Source organism: Pelecanus crispus, chromosome Z, assembly GCF_030463565.1.
Source record: "Pelecanus crispus isolate bPelCri1 chromosome Z, bPelCri1.pri, whole genome shotgun sequence".
In the NCBI taxonomy this organism is placed as follows: Eukaryota; Metazoa; Chordata; class Aves; order Pelecaniformes; family Pelecanidae; genus Pelecanus; species Pelecanus crispus.
The window spans coordinates 22,236,166-22,263,991 of NC_134676.1; the positions used below are offsets into that span (position 1 = coordinate 22,236,166).

The following is a 27,826-nucleotide window of genomic DNA, read 5'->3' on the forward strand; positions in this document are numbered from 1 at the left end:
AGGCTTGCACTTTTTTTCTGGACCCGTTTGTTTATGACAGGCCTAGGTGCTTCCTATTATGGTGCCTGCATCAGCACAGTGTGCATTCGCAGCAGCAGCGGCGGGAGCCGGCAGCTGCCGCTGAGGTGATCAGCATGCAGCAGAGGACGGAGATGCTGCAGAATCCCAGCATGCTCCCTGCAATACCACACACAAGGGCTGCTTCGAGACATGTTACATGGCATGCAAATAATGCATCTGGATTTGGCTGAAGAAATCCTTTTAACTCTATAGTTTTCCGTGGCAGCAAAAGCTGAACACGCGTGAGCTAAGGCTAAGAAGGGAGAATCCCAGCGAACCACACGTTTAGAAAGCAAAATACTGCGTTTTGCAAGGTCTCAAGTACCTGTCTGTCCCCCTGGATCCGAGATGCTGCTACTGAGCATCAGAGGCGAGCATTTTAATTCACATAACAAGAGCACAGTAAAAAACATCTTCACAAACTTGCTCATCATTAACTCACAAATGTAATTCTAGTATTTTATAGCTTGTTTCATTCATTTCAACTACTAAACTGAAAACATTTTGTTTGTTTCATGTGCACTTGTAGGGGAGGTCCCTTGTGCACGGGGAAAACACGGCCAAACCCAAAGGTACAGTAACTCTCACACTACCCACACACAACTTCTAATATATCAGGGCGCACCCACCATACAGTAGAAAACAAAGTCACCAACGCCACGTTTGTGGCAATAAAGCTTACCACCAATAGCCAAAGATTCATGATACTACTGAAACACTCAAGAACTCCAACTACCTGCAAACCCAGCAGCAGCAAAGCTTAGAGCCCAGTCATTATCCTTCAAAATCACTTGCAGAAGCACACAGCAAAGCAAAAGTTTTTTCTCAAAAAAAAGTAGTTCTCAAATCTTTAAAAAAAATAAAGATTCAAATGTTCCTTGTACTTGTCATTACTTATCACAGTCCAAATAAAGTTTGGCAAATTTCAAGCAAAGAAAATACATTAACTGCTCAAAAGACTGCATGCATAAAGTCTATTTTCTAGTCCATCTTGTCCATTTTTCACTAAAACATGTTCAATAATGCTTAAGTCCACAACGTCTAATTGGCAACCTACTTTTCAGTTGTTTCTGCTCTTCAAACTCTTTCTTGCTCTATTAATGAAACAGCACTATCTTGCTATTTCTTTTGTTCTTACACTAACCCCTATTGTGCCTTCTGCCTACCATTCTTTCCCGCTGGAGTTGCACTACTTTTCCAGTGTCCCAAGGATGAAATTTGTAGAAACATTGCTAAAAAGCATAGCCAAAACATCACCTTGGCTGTTTATCCTTTCTTCGTCCAGATCAGCTCTGAAAACTAGCAACTGCTTCCTCATGTGAGGAAGTACACATGAATCACATCTTCACTTTGCAAAAATTAGTCTTCATTTAGACCACCCTGTGAAGCAGCAACGGGTGGCTGATGTATTATGAAAATCATTGTTTCTACACACAAGAAACCTTCGGGTGAAGTACCTTTCAGTTTACATTTTACAGCACATACTATACACTGATACCTTCAGAAAGAGTAAGAAAAAAAATATTTGGCACCTTCATTTCTAGTCCCTGCAGTTAAAATAACTTTTTCAGCACCAACTGGTGCAGTGTTGCCTTCCTGAATCTATTGACTGACATCAGTATACTACAAGAGAAGGATATTTCATAATAAAACTTATCCACTTGGTGGTCCTCCTCTTAAAATTTCATTTACTGTAATTAAAATACCAGTATCTTTAATCATTTTGCTCTTGGCAATTAGAAAAGACATCTTTGTTACAACCACTCATTCTGAACTGCAAAAAATGAAGTTTATGAAAACATTAGTATCTCAGCTGGCAGCATGAGGTTGTCCATAATTCTGGGTAAAATTATTGCATCAAGGCTGTACAGTCAGCCTTGGCCACAAGAAGATCAGATAGCCTGTTTTAAATACATTAACGCCTGCTTGACCAGGTCCTTTCAATCATGTGAACTAATTCAATTAAAAACCACACATCATTATATCCATCAAACAATACTCCTCGCCTTAGGTATCTGGGGAATATGACTGATGTAGCGGAATGGTTATGAGGCTGCAGTTAACCACATACATTTCCTGTAAGGTTCAGCTCTTTATTCCAGAATAAAATGAACACTGAGTCTGTTCTGATTCCTTTATTTGACCCTGAAAAACCTGCTTGTGAAAATGCCACTAGTTAGTATACGGTGCTTATGAACACAGGCAAGCGAAAGCTACATGTTAAATTATTTAGGGAGAATGATGGAGGAGCTTGAAAACCAGCCTGGACTAGTGCACATTAAAGTAACTGCTGCCTCATTAACGTTTTGCCAAAGTCTAGTGTTCATGAGAGTGGATTGCATTCTCATGTTCAGGAAACCTGCTAATGAGTGATCTTCCTAGCTGAAAACCTAACTTACACATGAACGTATGCAGCGGTGAGTGGAAGGAGTCCTGCTACTGAGCTGTGCTACACGAACACGAACTGGACAGCACAGCCAAACACGTGAAAGTGGCAGCAAGATGCTCCGAAGCATGTTTCCAGACTTGGACCACCACAAACGCCTCTTAACCCCTCTACCTCAGTTCCCCAACCTGCGAAACAGAAATACTTCTGATCTGCAAATTGAGTGAGGTGAATGTCATGGTGTATCACTGTAGCACAGTGCAGGCAATTTTTTTTTAACATAACTTGCAGTACAAGTAGATGAAAAAAGGACCTTGAAGATCTGTGTTCTTTCACAGGTGAAAAGCTAACTCAAGTATTGATGTTACGCATTTTATATTCTAGGCTGTTTTAAACAGATCCATAAGCTACTTCCATACTTTCTGTACAAATTAGAAGTTACCCTTCATCAGGAAAGATGAACTATTACTATACAAAACTACATATGCATATTAATTGCAACTTTGGTATTTCTAATCTATAATAAAAGATCAAAATCAAACAAATTTAACTGGAAGGTCTGCTTCCAGTTTAACTTTCCTTTGTCTTCTTGCTTTTCCTCCCCAAATAAAACCAATAGCAAAAATGCATAAACCAGCAGCCTTTCCCGTAGCAATTGCAAGCAGAGGGTTTAGTTAAACATTGTCTTGCTGAGGGATCTTATAGAAGTATTCAGTCAGCTCCATTTCATTAGCTGATCATATATTAGTGGTTTACAACTTAATTGATAGAAGTAGCAAGCTGTTTCAATTTTATTTGTAGATAATCTCATAAAACAGGCCCCACGTGTCAGCCTGATTCGGTGTTGCTCTGCTGCTTGTGATTTACAGCAGATGATACTATTGCCCGCACAGCTCCACTTCCACACCCGGAGCAGGCAAGCAGAGCCAACGACAGCCAGAGCTTGCCCTAGCGCAGCAGCGTCTCCCTTGGCTGGAGATTCAGATGAAGCAGCAGTCCCCGTTGCAGTGCAGCTCCAGCACCAGGCACGTCACAGGGCAGCCACTGGGAAGCTGCAGCCGAACTGCTCCGAGGTGAATCCCAGCTCCGCAGGCAGGTGTTGGCCACCGCCCTGCTCACACAGCTTCAAGGCAGAATGGGTAGCATCACCTTCCGTCATGCCTTAGCTTACCTACATTCAGTTCTGCAGCTACGCAGGGGACTGGCTGCAAGTTAACTAGAACTGGGATCAATTTCTATTGATTATTAAAAAAAAAAAAACAAAACACAAACCCAAACAACACAACACAATACAGAATAGGACATATCCATCCATAATACACTCAATTCTATGGTAAGTCTCCTAAACATGGAAAGTTTTGGCAGACGGTACCAAAACCCCTACTAATGTCACTGAGACAGGAGAACAGTTTCTTAGTGCAGTTTCTTTACAAGGCAGAGGCTGAACTGACGTTTCAGCAAACACTACATTCATTGTACCAAAACTTTAGATAATAGCAGAAGCTGCCTCTTACTAGAAACACAAAATTTATTAAAAGGAAAAAAAAAAAAGAAAAAGAAAGAATGGCCACTGCTCTCCAAAATGCTTCATATCTTACAATCTACCCTCAATTACAGCAGCATGCTACTGTGAATACAATGCAGGAGTTCTCGGCTCTAAATACCGTCACAAGGAGCCACAAGTATTTAGATACTTATCATGTCCTTCAGTAGCCATGAATTCTACCTTTATTATTAAGCAACATGTTATGAAGTACTCATGTCCATGAAGCCTTTTCAAAGGAAAACCTTTGAAAAGGAAAAGAAACCCAACCAAACAAAAAGCCCCAACAGTATTTTTTGTAAATGCCGCAAAAAGGCTTATCAATGTTTGCATTTTAACTTTAAATAATTTAACTGCTGGAAAAACTTTGTAATTTTCAAATCCTCTATTATGGTCCTTGACAGTAAAGTTCTTTCCCACATCAAGTCCTAGTTATTTACTCCATAACATTTTGTTTATATTATTCTGTGCCATTAAGCTAAAAGGAAAGAATCTTTCATACTGTGGCATTTCCTATAATTAAAGAGGCTACAAAAAGGGCTGTTTGTGTGCTGGTATGGGCCATTTGCTTATATTCATGGAAAAAATTATTGAGTTATTAGTGACTGGAAAGCTATGCAACCCTAGAAACAGCTAAAAATCTGAAAAGTGTTAAATCATAGCAACCCTCAGAGAGGCGTCATTCCTCTGATGTAGCTCTTGCATCCAGGACTTTTTAAGAAGCAGTGAATGACAGATGCAGAAATCAGTTAGTGTTTTTCTAAAATTTAAAGTACAGGCTGAATCAGTGAGATTAAGGGGTCCTAACTTCTTTTGGAGCCTTGAAATGCCAGCATTCTTTGTACTGACTGGGTCAACTCTAGGCTCCTTTCTGCTGCTGCAGAATGGGATAGCCTGTGCGGTGTACTTCTGTTTGAGAAGAGCCCCAGAAGACAGCAGAAGGGGTTTACCCCACCACCCAGTTAAGGTGTTTCGAGATCACAAATGCCTGCTCGTCATGGCCCAGGGAGGCAAACGTTTGCCGTCGCGTACCCACACAAGGAGAAGGGGCTGCTCACAACTCAAGACGCCTTGAGCCTCAGCCACCATGTTTGCTTCTTTATCAGCAACTGACCTACAGCTCTACCACACTGCCAAAGCTGCCACTACCTCCACAGAATGGGGCATCTCATGATTTTTCTCATTTGACACCAACCCCACAGCTCCTATGGACGCAGCATGCGTTTGCACAGAAGAGATTCAGCCACTGCTGAACTGGCACTAGTACTCCATCCACTTGCTTCCGAGAAGATGGAAGTGTTCGTAAATTATAAGGAGGGGCTGGTGCAAGCCATCTGCACGACAGCAAGCTTCACCCATTATCGCATGTCACGCACAATACAGCCAGCAAAGTGCTATCTTCTTGTTATACGTATATATACACACCTCACTCATCACTGCAGTTACCCAAAGGCAAGCCTACTGTTCTCCAGAAGCATGAGTGGGAGCATATATGGGAGCAAGAAAGGTTGCGCACAGGGAACTGCACTCCAATCCAGAGGTCTTAAAATCCTTTTGGGCTGGCCTCAGCGTGTGGAAAGGGAGGGGTGCGCCTGTGAAGGTAGTCCTTCCTTACCTCCAGAGTCCTCTTTTCCTTTTCTCTTGTTACGAAGTACAAGAAAATTAGGAAACTCACACAAATACGCATTAATTGAAATGCAGGCTCACCATTTTATCAGTATCCCCTTACTCTGTCACTGTACAAACTGAAAGCTTGATGCTGCACTCAACAAGCCTTTTCTTGCTAACAGCTGCGCCTTAATTGTAATCTTCATCAGAAGCAGCACTGTAAATAGCTAACCAAATCCTCAGATTTCCCTAGAAAGATCTAGGAACATAAGAACCAATTAAACTATCATGTCAGCCAGCCAAGTGCAATGGCATTGCCAGACATTATGTAAGAGGACTGTCACACAACAAACCCCAACAAGCTTTTCACCTGGATATCCACGCTCTTTAAATCTGAAAAGCAAAACAGAGATGCTGCCTGCTCTGTAACAACTTAGTCATGACAACAAATTTCTTTTCTACTGTTACGTTTCCAGCACATATTTTTCATGTGCAATAGCTGAAACTCAGGAGAATGACTGATGTTTAAATCCTCTTAAATGGATATGACAACATCATCCTGTCCCTTAATTGGAAAGAGGTCACTCTAATCCGTGGCTATGACAGAAGAGGATAAAATTTTTACTCTGGCTGAGCTTCTACATTTGGAAAAAGTATTGCAAAAAAATTATGCTCCTACTTATGAAATGTAATTTCTGAAGACAAGCTACCTTAACCGTGTGACAACCCTCTCCCCAAAGTTGGCAGCAAGAATTCAAAAAAGACAATGCTAAAAACTAGTCTGTTAGTAAAAGACTGAGCCAGTGGTATGAGCAATGTTTACTAGTTCTAGACTCAGCCCCTCCAGGCTCCTACAAAATTACTGATCACCACAGCACTTAAGCTTTTCCACAGAATAAAAGACTAAACAGATGAACGGACTAAATCAGGAGTCGGAGCCTGTCGTCAGCTCCATAAATTCTGGGTATGGGGAAACCCAGAGAGCTGCTGTCAGCCTGCGGGTACACAATGCTGCTTCTCCATCCAGCAGTGGCTGGTGCCTGCGAAGAGCTGCCAAGAGGCAGAAGGCACCCTCTGGCCCCGCTCCTCTTGCCCCAGCGAGGGTCACGCAGGAATGCCGGCAGCACGGCTCTCCCCTGCCCCTAGGAAAACCCAGCAGAGGTAAAACAGCAATTCTGTCTTAAGCATGTTAGGGAATTTATACATGGTCCATTATTTGAACTAAGTAATTAGTTTAGCCTCCCTCTTTCCCCGGATATTACGTTAGTCAGCTCCCCGTTGTCTGTGTGAGCCTTTTAGTGCTGTAAAGGAGGAAAGGAAAAATACTTTTTAGCAGCAGGAAAATACGATTATAAAACAGTTCACATTGGCAGGGTCCTTCAGGAGGGAATGTAAAAAAAGGTAACTGAACAGATTTCAAGTTGTCTTTGTTTCCTTCAAGTGTAATTTCAGTTTACATTAAATGTTTACAGGTAGGTGATTTTTTAAAATAAAGTATCATTAAGATCACTGTTTCATCATATGTAATGGGGGACAAGTACAGGACTGTAAACATAAACCAAAATCCCACTAACATTTGCACAGAGCATTACATTAGCATAGTCTCTGGAAGTTGGCTGGTTGGTAACATTGATGCTTTGGGCATCTTCAAAGCACTCAAATCTCAGAAAGGCTTTTTTAATAACTAGCACTAGTAACTGTCTGTAAATAGACTTCTGCTTTAATCTGTGAGTATTTGCACATACTAGTATACAAACTGGACAACTCTAAGACAGTTTATACTTACAAAAAGTAGTTTCATAGTTAACATGGTCAAACTCAATGAAACCTAAATCTTCTTAGCTTTGACACCTAAAAAAGCTTTCTGGAGAAAAGATATTCACTTAAGTTTATAGTGGGAAAGAAATACTCAATGAATGACCTTTTCCAAACTCTCGTTCTTTACCAGTTATCAGGAAATCCTGCAAAAATGCTGTCATCTGCAGTCAACTTAGAACTGAAACAGAAGCATGAATTGAAACTTCTTCCATGTCTAAATTCAGATACTCAGACACGCAAAAGCAACACACTAGAGACGTCTGCAAAATCATGACTACAGAAGTGAAAATATATTTTTGCATATCAGTTTCATTATAAGTATTCCTCCACGTTTGACTAATCTACAATTAACGCTATCTAGCAGAAAGTGGTTGCTACATCTTCATTATTGGCATTCTTCATTTATTTATTGTCTGCCACAGAATAACTCTCAGATCCAGAATCAGGACTTAAACTAGGTACTGCATAGTGGAAGAAGATAGTTCTTCTCGCAGAGAACTTAAAATCTATTAATTCTTGCTTTAATCTTGTTTGGCAGAAAAAGAAGAGCAGGTTATTCATTAAAAAAGAGCAAATGATTAAACAAATAAAAAACCCCATCACTCTGCAACCTGGAAATTTTAAAAAGATCATTTGCTTATACAAGTGTATCAAAGTGTAGCTCTGTCTGAAGTTAGAAATCACAATCAGCAAGGTAGTACCCACCTAAAAATTACGTTTTTCAACACAGGTATTACTTACAATTCAGTTTAGCAGAAACTGATATGGGTTAGCATTCCTGGAAATCAGAACCATTAAATACAGGCATCTAATTATGCCTTGGGATCCTATCTTTAGTGACCCAAATTGGTAAACTATTTCCTAAAATGAATTTATTTTTACTGTTCAAGTAAGCATCATGCAGAAAAACACAACAATAGAGCCACAGTCCACCGATGTTAGCCAGTATTAACAGTGCATGGTATAGAAAATCAGAAATAGGTCACCAAAAAATTAAGACATTTTAGTCGATTTTCCAAATTTAAGGTGCTGCTTATTTGCATTCTTGTTTCAGAGCCTTTCAATACTTTACAGGGTTTCTACAGGAGTACGAGGACAAGAAAATTCCTGTGCTTTTAAAAACAAGCTGGGATTCTCTTGTTAGTACCCAATTCAAGAAGCTGGCAAATCAAGAAAACACCAAGTACTGTAAGAATCATAACAACATAATGACAACTGACGATACTTTTAAATACTACGTCCTTTTGAAATCAGATTTATTTACGAACTACGCCTATGGGTGCATCACAGATTTATCCATCAGTTACCTCATGTGCAATGCCTCCAGGCACTTGGAAATCTGCTTATTGCAGGGATGGCTGCGAAATGGGACATCATCTGGCTATTACAGTCATGCTAGAGTAACTTCAGCAGCCAAGCATCATTGCTGGCTTCCTACACAGCTGACCTAGGGCACATTTTCAAAGTCTTGGGGGTTACACTTACTGCCACAACATAGCGGGGCTCATCTGGAGGTTGTGGAGAGCATCCTGTGCCTACTGCTTCAAGCAATTTGACGCAGGGAGAAGGATCTTTTTGTCTATCTGCGTCATCCCGCTCTCAGACATCCAAAGCTGTGAGGGGGCATGTCATAGACTACTGATAAGCACAAGGGCCATACAAACAAAATAAATACCCTTGGACTGGGATATGCTAATGCAAGTCCCGTGCAGGCATTACCAACAGTAAGGGGATTCCACACAGACGCAATTGACGGTTCAGACTGGCAACTCACTGCACAGAGAGGGACTGGAGATAAGACTCACTCCCTGGCCTACTACAGGCATTCAGGACACAATACTGTTACCTCCTGGGAATTTTTTTCTCTACTATGGCAGCCTTTGCACAATAGGCAAAAGCTCTTATCTGGTGCAGAGCTCAGCTCCTATGCCACCCCTTATGTCTTGCATATGCTCACATAAATTATGGAAACTACACTAATGAAAATGTTGTTATATTAAAAAAAAAAGGGGGGGGGGAATAAATAAGGAAAGTAGCTGTGAGTCTGGGAAAAAACCCAATCCATCAATCTTGTGGGCTAGTTCTTAAAGCAACCCAGAGAAAGGTAAAGAGGGAAACACAGTGAGAAACCATGCTCTGTACCAGCAACATTCCTTTTCCTGATTTTCTCATCTGATTTTACAGGACTTAGTCCTGGGATAGAGAACCGGGTACTCTTGAATATTCACTGCTATATGCAATCTATGTCCTCAGCCTTGAGCAAAGTTTCTCTACAAACTAAAATAGTATAATTTACCTAAATGCCTTACAGAGATGTCGCAGTTTGTGGCTATACTACAATAGAGTTGCTGTATAAATGCCGGACACATTTTAATAATCAGGAATAAAATTATTCTTTAGAACAACCTGTTACACACCTAAAATTAAAATCCTCCTGCACTAAATTTTCTCACATTATTATATGGGCTTGCTGGTTTATATTAAAGATTGTTCACATTATGGTTAATGGTACTGATCTACCTTTGTTTAAAATTTCTTTAAAAAAACCCAAACAGCTCACAATGAAAGATTGTCAGATTTCTATACAAGGGGGACAGATTTACCAAAAAAGGGGGAAAAAGTCCTGCAAAACCAAAGAGCAGCTACTCCTTCCCAAATACTGCAACATGAAACAGTAAGTAGCAGTAAAATGCTTTAGACGCATACATCCATATTTGATAGATCAAGCAGACTGAGGCAGTACATTACTGCAATATAAAAATTTCAGTTTTGATGTAAAACTTGGCATCATTCTTACTGACCTTCAGGTTAACCACAACAACTAGGCTTACTGTGTACCCTGCAAAGATCCCTTGCCTGCATGATTGTATATTGGAAACAACAAGATGAGAAACTTTTTCTGAAACACATTTTCCTTTTCATTTGAATAGTATTTATCCTGTCATCTATGGCAACCTATTCTTTAACTAGTGCAAACAAATACAAACAAAACATAGTATCAGATGTAGCACCTGTGTTCACTTAAAAATGCAAAGAGTTGCCATGTTTTATTTTAAAAACAAATCCTCTTCAGGTAAAAATCTGAATATACTTGGCAAAACTTAAGATGCATTGCTCTACAATTAGTTTTATCTTATTCTAAAAACAGCTTGTCCTCATTGTTCATAAAATATATTACCTATCCTATCTATAAATAAATACTTGAAGAATGTCCAGGATCTTGTGAAACAGTGGCTATACAGACATCACAAATCAGGGAACAGATAGGTGTTCAAACTTGTTAGCAAGGAAAGATCAGGCCCTACATGTTGGTCTGATCTTACTCCCTTTGAAAACAGTGTCACTGGATTCAAATAGTGCTAAAACAAAACTCCGAAACTCTTGACTTTGTAACTTGCCGGTACATACGCACTATGCCCTGAATAATGAGATCTTTCAACTGGCAATAAAAACTGAAAACAGGGTTCTGAGAATAGGGCCATGCCAGACAGATAACTCTTAATACGGAGATTTAAGTGCTGCTAAAACTCTCTAAAGACAAGAAAAGCACAAGAGAGATTATATTACGGGACTAAGCCACACAAGAGTGCAAACACCTCACATCTTTCATGCAGGCCGAGTTGAATGTGGACTTAAAAAGCATCAATGAGAAACAGTATGTATTTGGTAAGGGCAGTCAAAGCGAGACAGCAGAACTTTAAAAAGGCATAGGCTAAGCCAAAGCCACTTATTATTTTCTGACTTTAAAAAATACTAATTGCGACTAAAATACTAATTGCAACTAAAACGGTGAAAAAGTGCTAAAATACAGAGCATCAGCTGCTTTTGCAGACGTAAGAGAGGCAAAACCAGGCTATTTATTTAATTAAAACTTCCTTCTTCTTTCTCATTGTACATGTAGCTCCCCAACTACTCAGAGTATCAGTTGATGACAAATACAAATTCTGAAGCAAGACAGCAGGCTTATTAATTTGGCTTTAAAAATTAACTCCAGAAACATAGCTACATACTGTTTGCAAACCAAACTCCTGAAAGAAAGTGTACTTTGGAACGGAGCATGTGGAAACTCTATTTCACACTGCAAAACAAACACAGGCACAGACCAAATACCAGCACACAGTCCCGGGCTAGCAGGCATCCTCAGCTTCTAGGAAGGGCATACTCTGCCTCGGGAGCACACCTCTCTGTATCTAGGTGTCTGTCCTGACTATTGTGATGGCACCTCGGTTCCGAGCGAGAACTTTCATAGCAAATCATGTTAGCATTACTACTTACAAATAAAATTTAGCCTGCAGCTCCCCTAGGATCAAGAATTACCTTTATCACCTTTTCACGCTACTTTCTACACCATTTTCTAGGAAAGATCGCTACTTAATGGTTGGACGTGATGAGCTGAGAGGTCTTTTCCAGCCTAAACGATTCTGTGATTCAGAATGGGGTGCTGTGCAAAGAAAAGAGCAAGTGACGCAGCCAAAACCAGTCTCGTTTTGCTTTTAAATTCAGGCACACGGGGAGAAAACACCGCAGCTCTCCGAGATCTGCATCACCCTCACAACTCGCCCTGAAACCTAAGCAAGCCGTGCATAAAGCACCACAACAGCCTGTCCGGCTGAAACCTAAGCAAGCTGTGCAAAAAGCACCACAACAGCCTGTCCGGCACCCAAGCGCACAGCCGGAGGCTGTCACGTCCCGCGGCGGGCTGCCGGGCCCGGGACCCCCTCTCTCCCGCCGGGGACCCCCCTCTCTCCCGCCGGGGACCCCCCTCTCTCCCGCCGGGGACCCCCCTCTCTCCCGCCGGGGACCCTCCTGCCGCGGCGGGGGTCGCCCAGCCGCGCCGCAAGCCCGCCCGCACCCCCCGGGCTGCCGCTGCCCGCCGGCTCCTACCTTGTTCGAGGCCATTTCGCTGACGGAGTGCCGGGTCTGCAGGGTCTCCAGCTGGTCCAGGCACCAGTCCAACTCCTCCAGGGTCTCGCCGGCCAGCTTTTGGTAGGCCTCCTCTGCGAAGAGACAGGGAAAGGCGTACTCAGCTCGCAAGCGTTTCACAGGGCTAACGGCGAGCTCCAGAGAGTCCATCCTCCGCTGCCCGGTGCCCACGCATGAGTGCTGCTCCCTCATATTGCCAAGCCGGGCAGCGGGCGGCGCTTCCCCTCCGCGGGGCCGCGCTCCTCTCCGGAGCCACCGGCTCGCCGAGCGCCGGCAGAAACTTCCCGCCGGCCGCGCTCGCCGCCGGGCTCGCCCGCCGCCCGCCCCGCCCCGCCCCGCCCCGCCCCGCCGGCCGCAGCGCCGCCCCTGGCCCAGCTCCGCGGGCGCGGAGCCGCTCCGCGGCGGGGGGAGGCCGGGGCCGGCGGCGGCGGCGGGGCGGCGCAGGGCGCGATGAATCAGCGCGGCCGCCGGCTGCGGCCACCGCGCTTCCTGTTTTCGCAGCTCCGCCGGCGGGAGGGCTGCTGGCGGGGACCCGCCGCCCCCCCGGCTGCTTACACGCACCCACACCCCCCCGCCGGCAGCCGCCGCGGCGTGGGGAGCCCCGCAAAACCCGGCGCGGAGCCGGCCCCGCCGCGCTGGGCGGTCGTCCGCCTGTTTTCTCACCTACCCCCAGGGGCAGCATGAGAATGAACTGGTTAATGTTGATCAAGTGTGGGGAAGATGTGCGAACACGTGCTAAGTGCTCGGGGTAACGATGACCCGCCGGAGCACCGGCTGCTCCAGGAGCGTTCAGACAACTGCAGCAGTGTTTGCGCCAACCCAAAAGTGTGTGTGGGGGGAGGAGTGTGTGTGCGTGTGTGTGTGTGAGAGTGTGTGTGTGTGAGAGTGTGTGTGTGTGTGTGTGTGTGTGTGCGTGCGCGCGCACAAACTATACATGTTGGCGAACTGCACCCAGCAACGCGTACACGGGAAATGGACCCAATAACTGTATGGAAAGTCACGGTCTAGCCAAAACTGCTATATGCCACATGGGAGCTAGCTGTCTTAACACTTGCCGAAGTTGCACTTACGGAGAGGAAGACATTCCCTTCTTCGCTAAGTCTCCAACAGCAGGAGATCTGTTCGAATGCAAGTAATTTCAGAAAAAGTAATCCCATGCCGAGGGTGCGAGCCTCACCTACAAAGCCTGGCTATTCTTTTTTTTCTGATGTAGATCAGAAGGGGAGAATGCTTCTCCACACTGAACTCGGAGCTGAGTGAGTTTCAGCCCAGGCACGCTGTCTTGCAAGCTGTGTATCTGAAACATCAAGTTTAGAAACTCCTGGCATGCATGCTTCTGGATCAGCTACGGTGCAAACATAACTCCAAGGTAGAGAAAGGTTTGTTCAGTGTGCTTCTTATAGCCATCTAAAACATCTCCTTTAACTTGTTTCACATCAAATTAACCTTATTTTCAAAATGTCAGACAAGCAAAAAAATCAGGCAAACAAATGAACTAAAACTCCTTTTAAAATAAAACACCCCAGCATGGACTACTGCCAAAGAGCTCAGCGCATTACTGTTCAACATCTAGGATACTAGATTCATATCTTTTCACATTTCAGAGCACATGCTCAAAAACTTTGGGTTCCTTCACAGCTGTTAAACTTTGCATACTTGTGGCTATTGCAAAAACACTCCACTATTTTGAATAATGTCCATTCACCTCTGGAAAAGGGAAGGCAAGAAGAAGTCTGGATTGTGATTAATTGGCAGAACCATTTACAGAAAATTTTGCAGTGCCTGCGTCATGATTAACTTGCCACCTCAACAAACATAACGCCAACTGATACTCAACAAAAAACATCCCCATTGAATTGTAAACACTGTCTTTCAGATGTGTCACACTTACTATAAATGTTATCTGATCCAAAAGATTTCCCCTGGCAAATGAAGTCAGGATTTTCCAGCCTGTTTATCCATCAAAAGAGAACCTGTGACGTTCTGCAACACAGCAGACATCACAGCTTGCTAGTTCTTGAACATGACCTCACAGTGTAGATTTCATCAAGATCAGTACTGGAAATAGAAATAACTTTGTTTATAATATGTTTGTAAGTGTACTGTGTTAAATGCTTTTGATGAAGCGGAGATGCGGTTAACGAATGCATAGTTATCTGATGACCTTATACAATGATGTCATTGAGGATAAAATGCATAATGAAGTGCAGTAAAATGAATCTCTATGACGTTACTTTGTTACTAGCCTGTAGCCTGCCCTTCAGTAGTTCCTGAAAATCATATATTGGGAAACTTGTGTTTTTCTTCAGAAGTAAACATAATCCCTTCTAACACTTAAGAGAGTGAGAGGGTAAGGTTTTTCCAAGAAGTATGAAAACAACAAAATAAACTTGAGGGATACCACATTTAGGTACGAAATAAAACTCTCGGTTTGTTATTTATTTTAAAACCTATTTTTCTTGTTACCCACGTAGCAATAATATATACTACCAACAGCACCCCACATTCATGACTTTTTATCTACTATCCACCTTCCCAGTATATCTCAAAGCACATTAGAAAACAGAAGGAAGTCCCATCACCCTTAGGATGTTTCTCACGATCTGTCATTTCTGACTCCCACGCTTCAGGAGTCTGCGGTTGCCGTGGGGACCCGACTGACCACTTGGACTAAGTAAACTTCTGATGGCCAACGCTAGCCTAAAGACCTGCGGAACTCAGCATCTCCTGCCAGTTCTCAGATCACAGAGCCGTCAGGCCAGCCCCGATAACTTAAACAGAAATAAAAGGGTTTCTAACTGGTGACAAAGTACCCATCAAACAAGCGCACCCACTTTGTTCCCACAGTTCTGAAGGGCAGAACCACCTTTTTTCCAAAGCAGAACTAGTTTTTTTCTAAACAGTAGTGAAGCTCTAAACTTGGCCCACACTTTTGTTGTTATACAATGTGGTGGAAAATGTTGAGGTTAACAGCTTTTCAAGTGTAACACCCTGTCACCACTAAGCTAAGCATAAAAAAATAATTATCAGCCACACAGCTTTGACAGCCTCACAACACTGTTTCTGACCTCTGTGTTACCTCTAAGGTAGCACCCTGTAATTATTCCCAGCCAGGACTGATCTACTAATCGGGTTTTTTGGTATAGGCATATGATCAAGCTTCCTCCCCCAACCCCCCAAGTGACAAAGTCCTTCTGTAAGTAAGAGGGGGTTTGAAATTTCAAAGGTTCTTTTTATATCTCATTAGGCTTTAACGAGAGGGAGAGAAATACAGTTTAACACCATTTGCTTTAACAATTTGCATGTTATTTCATATATGCTTTTAGAAAAAAGGAAGTGACAGCAAATGTTCTCTTTACAGTTCCCAGATTACTAAAAACAATTCCACCACATGTAGCTTTCAATACGGTACATAGAAAAAACAAATCAAAGGCTAGCAGAAAGAAAAAGCTCAGCCATAATCTTTTGGCACTGCACACCTTTTTTTTTTTTAAAAGGTTGTTCTAATGTCTGTTTTCATAACAGACTTGATTCTTAGCACAGCTCTTAACACAGCACCAGAGATAGCTGGACTTGTATTCACACACTTCAATAAAAATGCATGCAAAAGACATTTTGCTACTTGAAAATCAAGAGTTTTCCTCTTTTTCTTTATTTTGAGCAAGGTTGGTTGCTTGATGCTCATTAGCTTGATGAGCTGACCTGACTTCATTTGCCAGGGGAAATCTTTTGGATCAGATAACATTTATAGTAAGTGTGACACATCTGAAAGACAGTGTTTACAATTCAATGGGGATGTTTTTTGTTGAGTATCAGTTAGCGTTATGTTTGTTGAGGTGGCAAGTTAATCATGACGCAGGCACTGCAAAATTTTCTGTAAATGGTTCTGCCAATTAATCACAATCCAGACTTCTTCTTGCCTTCCCTTTTCCAGAGGTGAATGGACATTATTCAAAATAGTGGAGTGTTTTTGCAATAGCCACAAGTATGCACACCCTTAGATGCTCATTGATGAACAGAACAAGTTCTGTTCAAAATTTTCAAGGGGGACAATGACCATATGGCAATAATTAGGAGTAGTGTCCACTTCACTTAACGGCTCATCATGATTTTCATATACAGTGCCCTACTATTCCCAGAGAACAACAAGCAGTATTAGACTTCTCTACTAGTGCTCAAGTATATCTGTACTAACCTTTGCAGTACTTTATAGAATTTCAGCACAGCAGAAGGAAAAGGTAAGTACAGATTCTTTATTGTTGTCCAATCGGTTGATACTGTCCGAGTGGTGCAAAGAGGCTGGAAAAGAGTTGACTCAGCAAGTGCACAGCCAAGGGCTTTGACCACTGTGTTCCTTTAAAATGGGAGTGTCTTGGAGGCAAGACAAGGTCACTGCGGAGCAGTGGCATGATCCAGACACGCTCGGCATGTGTGTTGTCTTTTGGGGGTGCAGGCAGCTGGAAGAAACACTGGAAACCTCCAGGCTACTCTAAATGAAGACAAGCTGAAGATCTACTGTGCGACTCAGACCCTGGACATCTTCCCTGAATTTTCTGACCGTCTTTTTGCTCTTTTACCTAGTGTAAGTTTGAAGTTTAGAGCAACAGAATTGCTGGGCCAAGAGTTTCAGTTTCTCTTACTACTACAGCATTTAAAAAAAATCCTCTGTGGTTCAAACTAAGAATTTTTTCTGTAAATGAGGATGTTCGTACTTACAGCCTTAACTGATGGCCTATATATTGACGTGACTGATGTTTTAGTCAATGCTGGCACCTTCTATTAAACATACCCATATTAACACTGATTCAACGTAGAAATAGCATCCGTTTTCTTAGTCACCCCCTTTACAACTGAAAAAAAATTCAGTTTGTTTTTCGGTTTTACTGAGAAAATCATAAATACTGTGACTTAAAAAGCTATCTTTGTGGAGTGTTCATATATGTCTTATTGGTGATAAAATATAATCATGAAAGATATTTTTGTTTAAGACCTAGATATTTGCAGACATCCCTCCACAATCAGAAGTAAAACAAAATACTCTTGATTAGATTTTTGGAATGAGCATCTGGGAAAACAACTCAGCTGCAGCAGATTTCTCAGAAACTGTTTTATGGTCCCACTCTGAACACTCACTTTCTTCCATGCCAGGAATCTCTCCAAGTTTCCACTCTAGTGAAGAAAAATCCTTTGTACCGGTTAGTAGACTTATGCATAGGCGGACTGTGTCCAAATGACCACGACTACTCTTCTTTCAGGATGTGATGATCTGCAGGACTCCCCCAACGTACTGCTTTATACAACGCCTTAGGCTACGGAAACTGCCTTATCTCCTTGAACAGAGAATGTAGTAACCTCCAGGAAATCATAGGACCAAAATGATAAAAGTCCAGTTATGCACAACTTGTCAAAATACTTGACTACACTTATATTATAAAAAAGGACTGTATAAAGAAACACATGGACAACACACATTAAATGAGAATCTAGGAAAAAAGGTGTGTTTTTTCCCCCCAACATTTTGTATAGCCCTCATGATCTCAGAGAAATCCCCATATGCCATGTAACAGTCTCGCTATACCCTAAGACTGTATTTCAAGGGCACAGGTATGAGTAACAGGTGTTTATGTTCTTACAAAACCAGGTAACAGGAAGGCTGCAGATATCTATGAAGAAGTTATTGGGCTTTTGAAACAGGCCTGTCAAAGTTAGTTCAGAGTAAATAAGGCACTTTTGACTCTTATAACTATAGAAGAACTGTATCATTAGGCTCTCACTATGTAGGCTCAGTTTCACTGCATGGGGATGGGAATGTTACTTGAGCTGGCTTCCTCTGTTTTTTCTGTTAAACATTTGGTCTACTTCTTGGAAAAAGCTTTGGAACGAAGTTACTCATACTGATATAATTTCTTCTAAAGTCTAGAAGTATTTCTGTATTAAGTATTCGCAAATTCATCCTAAGAAACAGCCTCGGGATGCCAGAGTAGTACAGCAGACTATCAGAAAAGTATTGTTCCTCGAAGCCAAGCACAAAAGCACACATTCAGTACATACAGTGTATTTAAATAATTTACTGCTTTAATGACAGAGCACATAAAAATATTTGCAGCGTGAATGTTTAAATCCACTCCATGCTCTTATCAAATACCCAACAAGGCCAAATGGATGTTCTTCTATTACCACACATCCCTACCCACTGCTCCTTTCCCCTCTGACCACTTTGGCAAAGGACTAATGCAATCCTTACTCCACTGCCTGTAAGAATCTGCCAGAACGACCGCTGTCACTCACTCACTGGGGAAAAGAAGTAAGCCCTTGCATCAAGCAACCAACCTTGCTCAAAACAAAGAAAAAGAGGAAAACTCTTGATTTTCAAGTAGCAAAATGTCTTTTGCATGCATTTTTATTGCTTTCTTTTAATGAACAAACTGCATTTTGAGAAAAGGTCTGTTTGTTTTTAAAATCTTTTTTTTTTCCCCAACAGTTGTAATTGTGTTGATTCTGTACTCTGAGGCTTGTGGGCAAGGAGTTAAATGATGGATTCATTGCTCAAACTGCCTTCTTATCCTACTTCTTGTATCATACAAAAAATACTTTTTCTAGGTGAGAGGATGTACCCTCAAGATCAGTTCCCCCTGTAGCTGTAAAATAGTTTGTTTCTGAGGAGGATACTGCTGTTCATTCAACACAGTGAGAGATTTTTGAAGTAGAACAAAATTAGAGGCAACGGGCACAAACTGAAATATAGGAGGTTCCCTCTGAACACCAGGAAACACTTTTTTACTGCAAGGGTGACCAAGCACTGGCACAGGTTGTCCTGAGAGGCTGTGGAGTCTGCATGCTTGGAGATGTTCAAAAGCTGTCTGGACATGGTCCTGGGCAACTGGCTCTAGGTGGCCCTCCTTGAGCAGTGGGATTGCACCAGATGAGCTCCAGAGATCCCTTCCAGCCTCAACCATTCTGTGACTCTGTGATTAAATTAGCAGCTGAAACAATAAAGCCCATTTTGGCAAGAAGTGGGTGGTTCAAATAGCCACACTGTCATATTTGCTGTTCTGTAATAGTCTTTGACCCTAGTAGAAGGGATCAAAGGATATTACATTGCGCCCATCAGGATTTTGCTGAAGAGCTCAACTCATATATATTATTCTGTGCATTATGATGAAAACAAGAAATACAAATCACTGAATTTATACGTATAAAACTTTACTGTTAAAAAGACCTACTAACAATTTTGTTTTCCTACTTTCTTAGAACACATGATCAGAACACAAAGGAATAGCTCAAGTTTTTGTCAAAAAACCATACAAGCCCATTAGAAACCACCAACTTCACTTTTAAACAGATTACTGATGGTTTCATCTGAGATGGCAATAGCTCCAAGACCCAGAAACTCTGTTCTGTCACAAAATCTTTATTACCAACTGGAACTTGTTTAGATCAAGCTGAAATGTGAAAATTGGGAGTCCCATCTGGGAAAGAATTTCAGGATCCCTGTTTGGCTTTGAGAGTTCCTCAAAACCTTTACAAATGTATATTCAGAAATCACTGCAGAATAAAATAAAAATAAAGATATCTGTAAGTACCAGAACTACCAAAGAGTGTTTCCCTGAACAGTTGTGTCTCCTGGTTGATTTGACTTCTGAACTTCACAACATCCAACATTGCAGCCTGAGCTCACACTATATTAAAAAATTATAAATGCCAACCTTTCGAAAAACCTTCAGCTGGTCTTTGCCAAAGAAACCTCAACAGAATTCCTGGTGTCTGATAAAATGGGAAAGCTAAATGAAAGCTTTCCAAGAGTTGGGGCATTCATGTTGGCTCTTTTTCATCTAGATCCTCTGGTGTCTAATGAGAAATGTGCCCAAACTGCAGGTTTTTTTTTCTTAAAAGACAGTGTTAATAAGCTCCTCTGTAAAGTCACCCATTTTTACATAGTTTATAGTTAATAAATTTCATAAATCACTACCTCACTATCAGATTTAGCTAACAGTGGTCAATTATTTCAAAAGTTAATAGGTGGCTGGTAGTAATACACACCTATTTCCTAAGAAAAGCACTCTAAAAATGTCCTGAGTGTTTCTGGTGATAATTCTAATTGAGCCAGATTTGAATTATATTGATAAGATAAACTAAATGAATTGATGGCAAGAGAGAGCAGCTGGTGACAGGGTTTATCTCAGGGCCCTGGAGATTGCAGGAGAGAGGAAACCTCTCAGCCTTGCCCCAGTTGAGTAGCAGGAAGCCTGCTCTCTTTCCAACGAAGCAAAAGGACAAACACAAGAACACTCAACTTCATTCATCTTCATTCCTGAAAGCAGCAGAAAGGGCAGTAGTGGGAATGAATTTTCCTCCTTCCCTTTTATGAAACTGATCTTCCCTTCACACCCAATTAGCTGGGGTGTATTTACATGGCACAAATGGGCTACACTTCCGCACCCCTCCCTAAACCAAGAACACAGGCAACCAATAAACATCACTTTTAGCTTCAATATTTATTTAGCTTAAAAGCTGCTTCCTTCTCAGGTCATGTGATGTCTGAATCAGCCTTTGGGCCAGCAGCACACTCCGTATCACTGGACTCTTGTGCCCTACTAAAGATAATGGAAAAATGTGAAGTTCCTGTCTGTATGGATACTCTTGATGAATTATTCCCAGTGAGTATGTGCTGAATCAGACCCTCACTCTATAAAATCTGCAGATTATGTACTGCATCTCCTGTAAAATTCCATGCTTGTCTCTTGACACTGCTGAAGAAGTGAATAATCTTTCTGCCTACAAATCATAACACTAAGGAGGTGGATAAACTTAGTTTGGTTTTAGTAAGATAATTCTAACACAACCTTTACTGTTATCATAAATATTTTTATGCTCTCTTTTGGTTTAGTGTCATTGCTTATTAATATATTCAAAATATTACTATAGTAGTGCCCAAGAGCCCCCTTCAGGATTAGATCTCATGAAATAATAGATGGTGCAAATACATCAAAGCAGTGGGTCTTTGCCCCTAGTTTTTTAAGCACAATCTCACTTCCTATTTATGCTGGTTTTAAGGTAATACTGTTTCCACTGGTTTGATTTTTTGCTTTGTGGAGGAATAAAAACACTCCTTTGGAAGTCAGATATGCCTCACTATTATTAGGTTTATATCATAGATAAGAAACCTACCGTTTAAACTGAATGAACTGTGTTAGTCATACAATTTCTTTACACTGGACAATGAGTCAATCATCATTTCTGCTACACTTCTGTGTCACATTGCCTCAGGAAATTATCCCGGAGGCTACTAACCCTCGAGCTGACACTGTAAGTATCAGTCACTGTTTCTGTGGCTGTGAAAAGGCCAGGCTGGGAGACAGTTTGTTTTGGATGACAGGTAGGCAACGGACAAACGTCATCCAGCAAAACCACAAGACAGCTCAACCTGCTCCTCCATGCGTCAAGTTGAAAACTCAACAAACACTGTGTCAGTCTTTCCCTTACAGCAAATTTCATCTCTTTCACAATATTCATTAACAGTTCATTTCCCTGAAACCCACAGAAGGATTTTTTTCCCTCAGATTTTCTTCTAGAAGCCCCATGCCAAACACTCGGCATTGATTTACGTGGTGCCACGCTCTTTCTTACTAACTGATGACCTGCCCCTAATTTTTAGGTAGATGAAATAAACCAGATCAAAAGTAGGGTAAGAACAAAAAGGTTCAGGTGAGATACATCACAGTAATGATTAATCCACCTCATGCTGGAGCTTTCTTTTTTTGAGAAAGACTGCCCAACTTGTTCTTTTCTCCTCCCATGGATATAGGTCCAAATTAGAACTGATGGGAAATGTTTCTCCATCCCAGAAAATTTTTGAGAATTAAAACAAACCCAAAACATATACATACCCTACTCTACAGAAGGGTAACACCAAACTGGTTCAAAGTTGTTTTTTTTTTTTTTTTTCCTGAAATGAAATAAAAGAAAACCTTACCTTATAATAGCCTGATTATTATACAACTGTCCTGGAACAGAGCGGGTTCAAAATTTTGCACTAGTTTCCCACATCCTGTGTGAGCATCCTGAATGCAGGGTTGTTGACTACGTTTGAGGTGGATCTGTTGATTTTTTTCTCTCAAGTTCTTCTGGTATGGATAAATAATAAAAAGGAAGCTTCTCCCCTCCTAGCCCTGCAAATGATCGTTATCTCTGTGGTTCAACTGTTTACTTATTTATACAAAGTGGGGCAGCTCCAAGAGAAGATGCTGATTTGCACACCACAACTGCATTGTTTGAGATCCCTCCCCTTCCTCATTATCATGAGGATGGGGAGATACTTCAGCCTGGGAATGCCATTGTATTGCTGTTCTCTTAACACTCTCTAAGGGAGCTCAGAAATTTTTCCCAGAGTACACTTCAGTGATACTGGTACACTTCCACAAAAGTTTTTGGGTTTTGAAAATTGTTATTTTCTAGTGAAAAATAAAACTAAGATTTCTGAACCTCTGAAGATAAACACCTACATTTGGCAGTCAGTCTGGGATCTGAGCAGAGGCAATTGCTATAGGTTTCATAGTGCTACCTGGGGCTCGTGTAAATTTGCCCTGAGAATGAAGGAGCTTTATGAAGCTCACTAATGATTCCTCACCAGTGCTGCAAAAGGAAACTTGGCACAGTAAAGAATCAAAAACCTGTTTCTCAAAATGTTTGATTTCTTAACAGCAAGAAAGAGCACTGTGGAATAAAGATCTGTACTTTGTGACTCAATTCATCTTTAAAATCACATTGTCCCTAATCCTAGGACACTTACCTCTGCAGAGACAATTTCAACATGTCAACAGGCTCCCCCCCCCCCCCCCCCCTTTTTTTTTTTCTGAAAAATGAGGTTTGTTAATCATCTTTTAAGGTTATCTTTACCAGGTGAGCTAGAGCTGTCCCAATTTCAAAACAACATTTCTATAAGACTTTCTCATCTACATGGGTTTCAAAGGAAATACTGGAACATACCTAAAGAAACACAAATAACTGATTTTTCACTTCTTTCCTCTTTGTGCACAAACCTGTAGCTGGACCCTATAGCTCTGTCCCAATATCCTACACAAGAACTGCACTGTCTGTCCTAGGATGCAAAACCACAGAGCTAAGTGCAAAACCATTAACGTTCTGCAATTCAAGGTATGAATATGAAGGCAGCAGGAACATACAGACATTGCAGTAAGAGAGTAATCAGTTGTCCAGGCCTGGGAGATCTGGGAAAAGTAACCTGTGGGTTTTCTGCCAGCAGGGAGGGTTTAATCAAAGGAGATCTCCTCTATTAAATGTTGTTAGGGAAAAACCAGCTTTTTCCTAATTCAGATGTAGTCTACAGTTTTTTATTCTGTTCCACGTTCTACTAATAACCTCTCTAAGCAGATAAGTATTTTGACAATAATTACAAATATTATTCCCACTAGCAATTTAGGGGACAATTAATAATTTTGTACATTTACATAACTTTTATCAACATTTACTACAGCAAACTTGACCTTAATAAAGACTATTTCATGTTGAAAGTCAAAAAAGAATTATTCAGGACGGCTGCTCATTGCCCAGGCCTTGACAGTTTGGACTGTTGGTGTTGCTAGCAGGCCCTTGACAGCACTGCTGTGCAGCTCTCTCAATTTTTAAAGCAACTTGAAAGGGGCCATTATTACATTTTGAAAGAAGAGCAAATTGCATTTATTTTAAAATAAATAATAATAGTGTTGAATCTAGTAAGAACTTCAATGCAGTATCTTGCTTTAATGGTGTAAGAGTGGATTAACAAACCATATCTAAATTATATCCATTTACATTGCACTCATTTATGCTCAACAGTGACACACAAGAGTAGTGGCACGGCATTTACAGATTGGTGCAGCACACTGCACAATTGATAACAAAAAGCTATATAGATTATAGGACCTAACTGAAGCTACGAGAGCAGTTTAGCCATAAACATTTTTCCAGGCAAGCTAGCCATGTCTACAAACACCAACTTCACATCTTGACAAATATAATATTTTAAACTGCCAGCCATGTGACTGCTTACAAACTACTGTAGCTTAGTGTTGATTTAAAGGAAAGGACACCAGCTTCTGATTTAGGATCACCTTCTCCCGCTGCACGTTCCTGAACGTGCTGTGTTGGTGTGACCCAACATGACTCTACGTTTTCTCTGAGACTTGACAAGTTCAAAACTTCTGGTAAAATGGTTTTATTCCACCTGGCAAAGCTTGCTTAGGCATCAGTTAGAACCAGTTTCAAAATCAAAAGCACTGGTTGTTTCTTCATAGCATTTTAGCTAATTTTAAATTAACTAGATTTATGTGTGTAGTTCGATAAAGCAAGGGATGCTGTGTCCAGGCAAATCAGCACTGGCTTTTTTGTTGGGTTGGTTTGGTTTTTTTTTTAAATTTCAGAATCTATTTAGCAACTTTCCATGTTATGGCAAGTTTACTATGATGTGGCGCTCAAGTCATTGGAAGTTTTACTACAGCTCAGTTTCTTTAATTCTTGTTTAGGACAAAAGAAGTTTATAAAACAACAGGAAAAATCCTCAAAAAAGAGGCAGCTCTCAAGAGTAAGCAATGTAAGTCATTGCTAAACAGGTTCTCACAAACCTACATTTATTGTACCTTCATTTGTATTTTCGTATTTTGTAATATTTGTTCATTAGTTTTAATTCACTAGCATTTTTGTATTTTATTTTATATATATATCCATATATATAATTAGTTTTTTCCATGCTAGTCATACTTTCATAGACTTCTATCATGTGTGATAAACATTTTTATGCACCTGAGCACATTTGTCCTTCCAAAACCTGTATCAAATTACCTGGTGCTCAAACATGGACCATGGAGAAACGTCATCTTCTATCTTAGCCCAAATCTGCTCAGTAATAGCTCCTTGTATACATTACTAACGTCACCACATCGCTGGTAGAAAAGGTTTAAGAGAGCTAATAGGCTTGAAACAAGAAGACCTAAGACAGCTTAACTTGTTTAAGTTGCTGATCTAAGCTAAATTAGCTGATTTTGTCTGGAGCATATTAGGAAGCACACAGAGAAATGACTTCACTGTGAAACAAATTTGGGCAGTAACTTAGCAGCCTGTAATAACCTCTGTGATGAGAACCTGAAAGAGGACATCTGCCTACAGCTTTCAATAGTGGTATTTCCCTAAAAGCTCAAACAGAAGATGAAGACACATGGTGCTCCTCAATTCTCAAGTTCTCAAGTCTCAAGACTTCAGCTTGAGAACAACTATGCTTGTTGCTCTGTTTATTCAACAGAAAAGTTGTTACTTCTCACAAGCTGACACAATGAACGTTGGCAGCTTTACCACAAAGTTGTTCCTGCAACCCCGTAAAATCTCTGATACATATATTTTATTGTTCAGCTACTTATTCAGGAACTACTAAAAACATTTTCTCTCTTGCATAAGTCATCTGTATTGATACAACGATTCTTGGTTACATCTGAGACTACATGAAAAGAGTGAACACCTTTTATCTTTTTACCAGAATTACCTTTAAAATTCAAAATATTTTTTTTGTTTCACAAACCATCTCTATGATCCAGGAAAAAAGCATAAAAACGAGGAAATGAAACTTTCTGAGAACTCTTCTGTACACCAGACCTTTGGCTACATGTGAAGACACATACTGTGTTAGTATAAATGAGTGGCAGCAATTCACAAAATACTTTTGTTTTTGGATGTCTGCCTACATTTAAGTCTTTTGGTCAACCTCAACCAAACCTAGCAGAGGGATAGAGATTTCAAACATACTAGATACCTGCAGAGCATACAGAAGCTGCAGAGGGGAGAGGGCTATGCTTTGGTAGGGAAAACTTCTAAGTTGTATCTGTTAGAAACAAAGGAATCTAGTAGTCAGAAATAAATCCATAGGAAACCAAGCATTGCTAAACCTGCTACTCACAGAACTATCTGTTTTCTAAAAAAAAAATCTGATTACAGATTTTTTATCTAATCATGTCATGCCGTCATTGGAGTTTTTTTAATATCATGGTAAGAATTCTTGAATAGTATTTTCATTTTTGCCAAATGAAATCAGTAAGAGTCCTGAATAACCTTTCTTTTACTTTTTTTCCCTTATAAAATCCAGTTTCAGTACCCTACATGGATGTGCCTGCTTCTATGACAATATTGACTGTGGTGGTGATACACACATAGAAGGTACCCAGCTTTACTCCGAGCTCTCACAGAGACTTCTCTTAGAAGAGAAGGAAGGTAGTTAGGAGGGAAATTGATCTTATTATTTATAAGCTGCTAAAATATGGTAAAGGCAAACACAAGAAAATATGGGACACAGCAACAGCATTTTTACTTCCATGAGGAAATTAATTCCTAAGCAGATAAGGTGTTTTGTCCATGTACAAATGCATTTAGTGTCAGAGATGTGCAGTTATGATACAAGTCAATTCTTTCAAGTAACAGATACAAAAAAATGCCGGAGCTGGCTGTACTTTCTGTACAAAACTGACTGCCTAAGCCATTTTTGTGGTGTTGGTGCTGAGAAGCCAAGAACCAGTGGTAAAGAACAGATGGTATAGCCATTGTACGAAATATAGCCTTTGTTTTAAAAAAACTAACCCAAATACCTAACTCAAATCCTAATTTAACATATGAGTGAATGGAGCTTCTAAAGAATCTTCTTATCTGACAAAAGAGTGGAATAAATAGAAAAAAAGTACTTGTAATTTTTAAAAGATTTGTAAAAGGCAGAGGAATTGCTGGCCTCTCTGTGCCTCTCCCAGCAGTTATTGAGAGGCTGTTGGTGGGATGTCACTCTCATCCTTTGCAGCCCTTGCTTCAGTCCCAAAAGTATAAAACAAAACAATGCAAAGTTTGTATATATCACGCTTCTGAGAATGGATCAAAAATACTTTGCAGAGCATAATATAAAAGACAAAGAACCTCTAATAAGTAAAAATCAAAGCAGAAATGGAAAAAAACCCAACATGAGGTAAAAAAAAAAACGCCACAAAATTGAACCATAGAAGTAATCTAAAGCTTTTCTTTTTTCTTTAAAGAAGGAAAAAAATGAGTAACAGTTTTCCTACTAACAAAATTCATGTGTGGACTACAACATTTCCAGTGATTGCATTTAAAATCAAAGTAAAACAACCTGAGTTCTGGCAGCCAACACCATATTCCTCCTGCAACAATTACAGCATCAGTGGCTGAATGGAGCAGAGCTTCTCTACATGTTTACTGATGAAATCAGCCCATGTAAGGGAAATGCAAGTCTTTCAAATTTTGTCAGGGAAGAACAGACATTTTAAAATATTTTCAGTTAAAATGCAGGTATTGGAAATTAAGATAAATACAATTTTTAAACTGTATTATGTGTCTTTTATACTTTAGGGACTTCTGTTCATCTTTAAACTTGGGCAAAAATGCACTGCTGCCAATTGTTTTTTTGAGGGGAGAGAGATTGAATAATGTGGAAGAGGAAAGCAATA

At 40.7% G+C, this 27,826-nt stretch overlaps 1 protein-coding gene across 6 annotated transcripts in view; it reads right to left on the minus strand.

Annotated features, from left to right (window-relative positions):
• Nucleotides 1–27,826, minus strand: part of PDE4D (phosphodiesterase 4D) — a 424,494-nt gene that overhangs the window by 37,583 nt on the left and 359,085 nt on the right. For 5 of the 6 annotated variants that reach the window (XM_075727013.1, XM_075727014.1, XM_075727015.1 and 2 more), the window contains exon 6: nt 12,300–12,412. In XM_075727013.1, the coding sequence (XP_075583128.1) occupies nt 12,300–12,412 (113 nt within the window). Of the gene's footprint in view, nt 1–12,299; nt 12,413–17,471; nt 17,482–27,826 lie in introns of those variants that run through there. The other variant, XM_075727017.1, reaches the window with a different exon arrangement.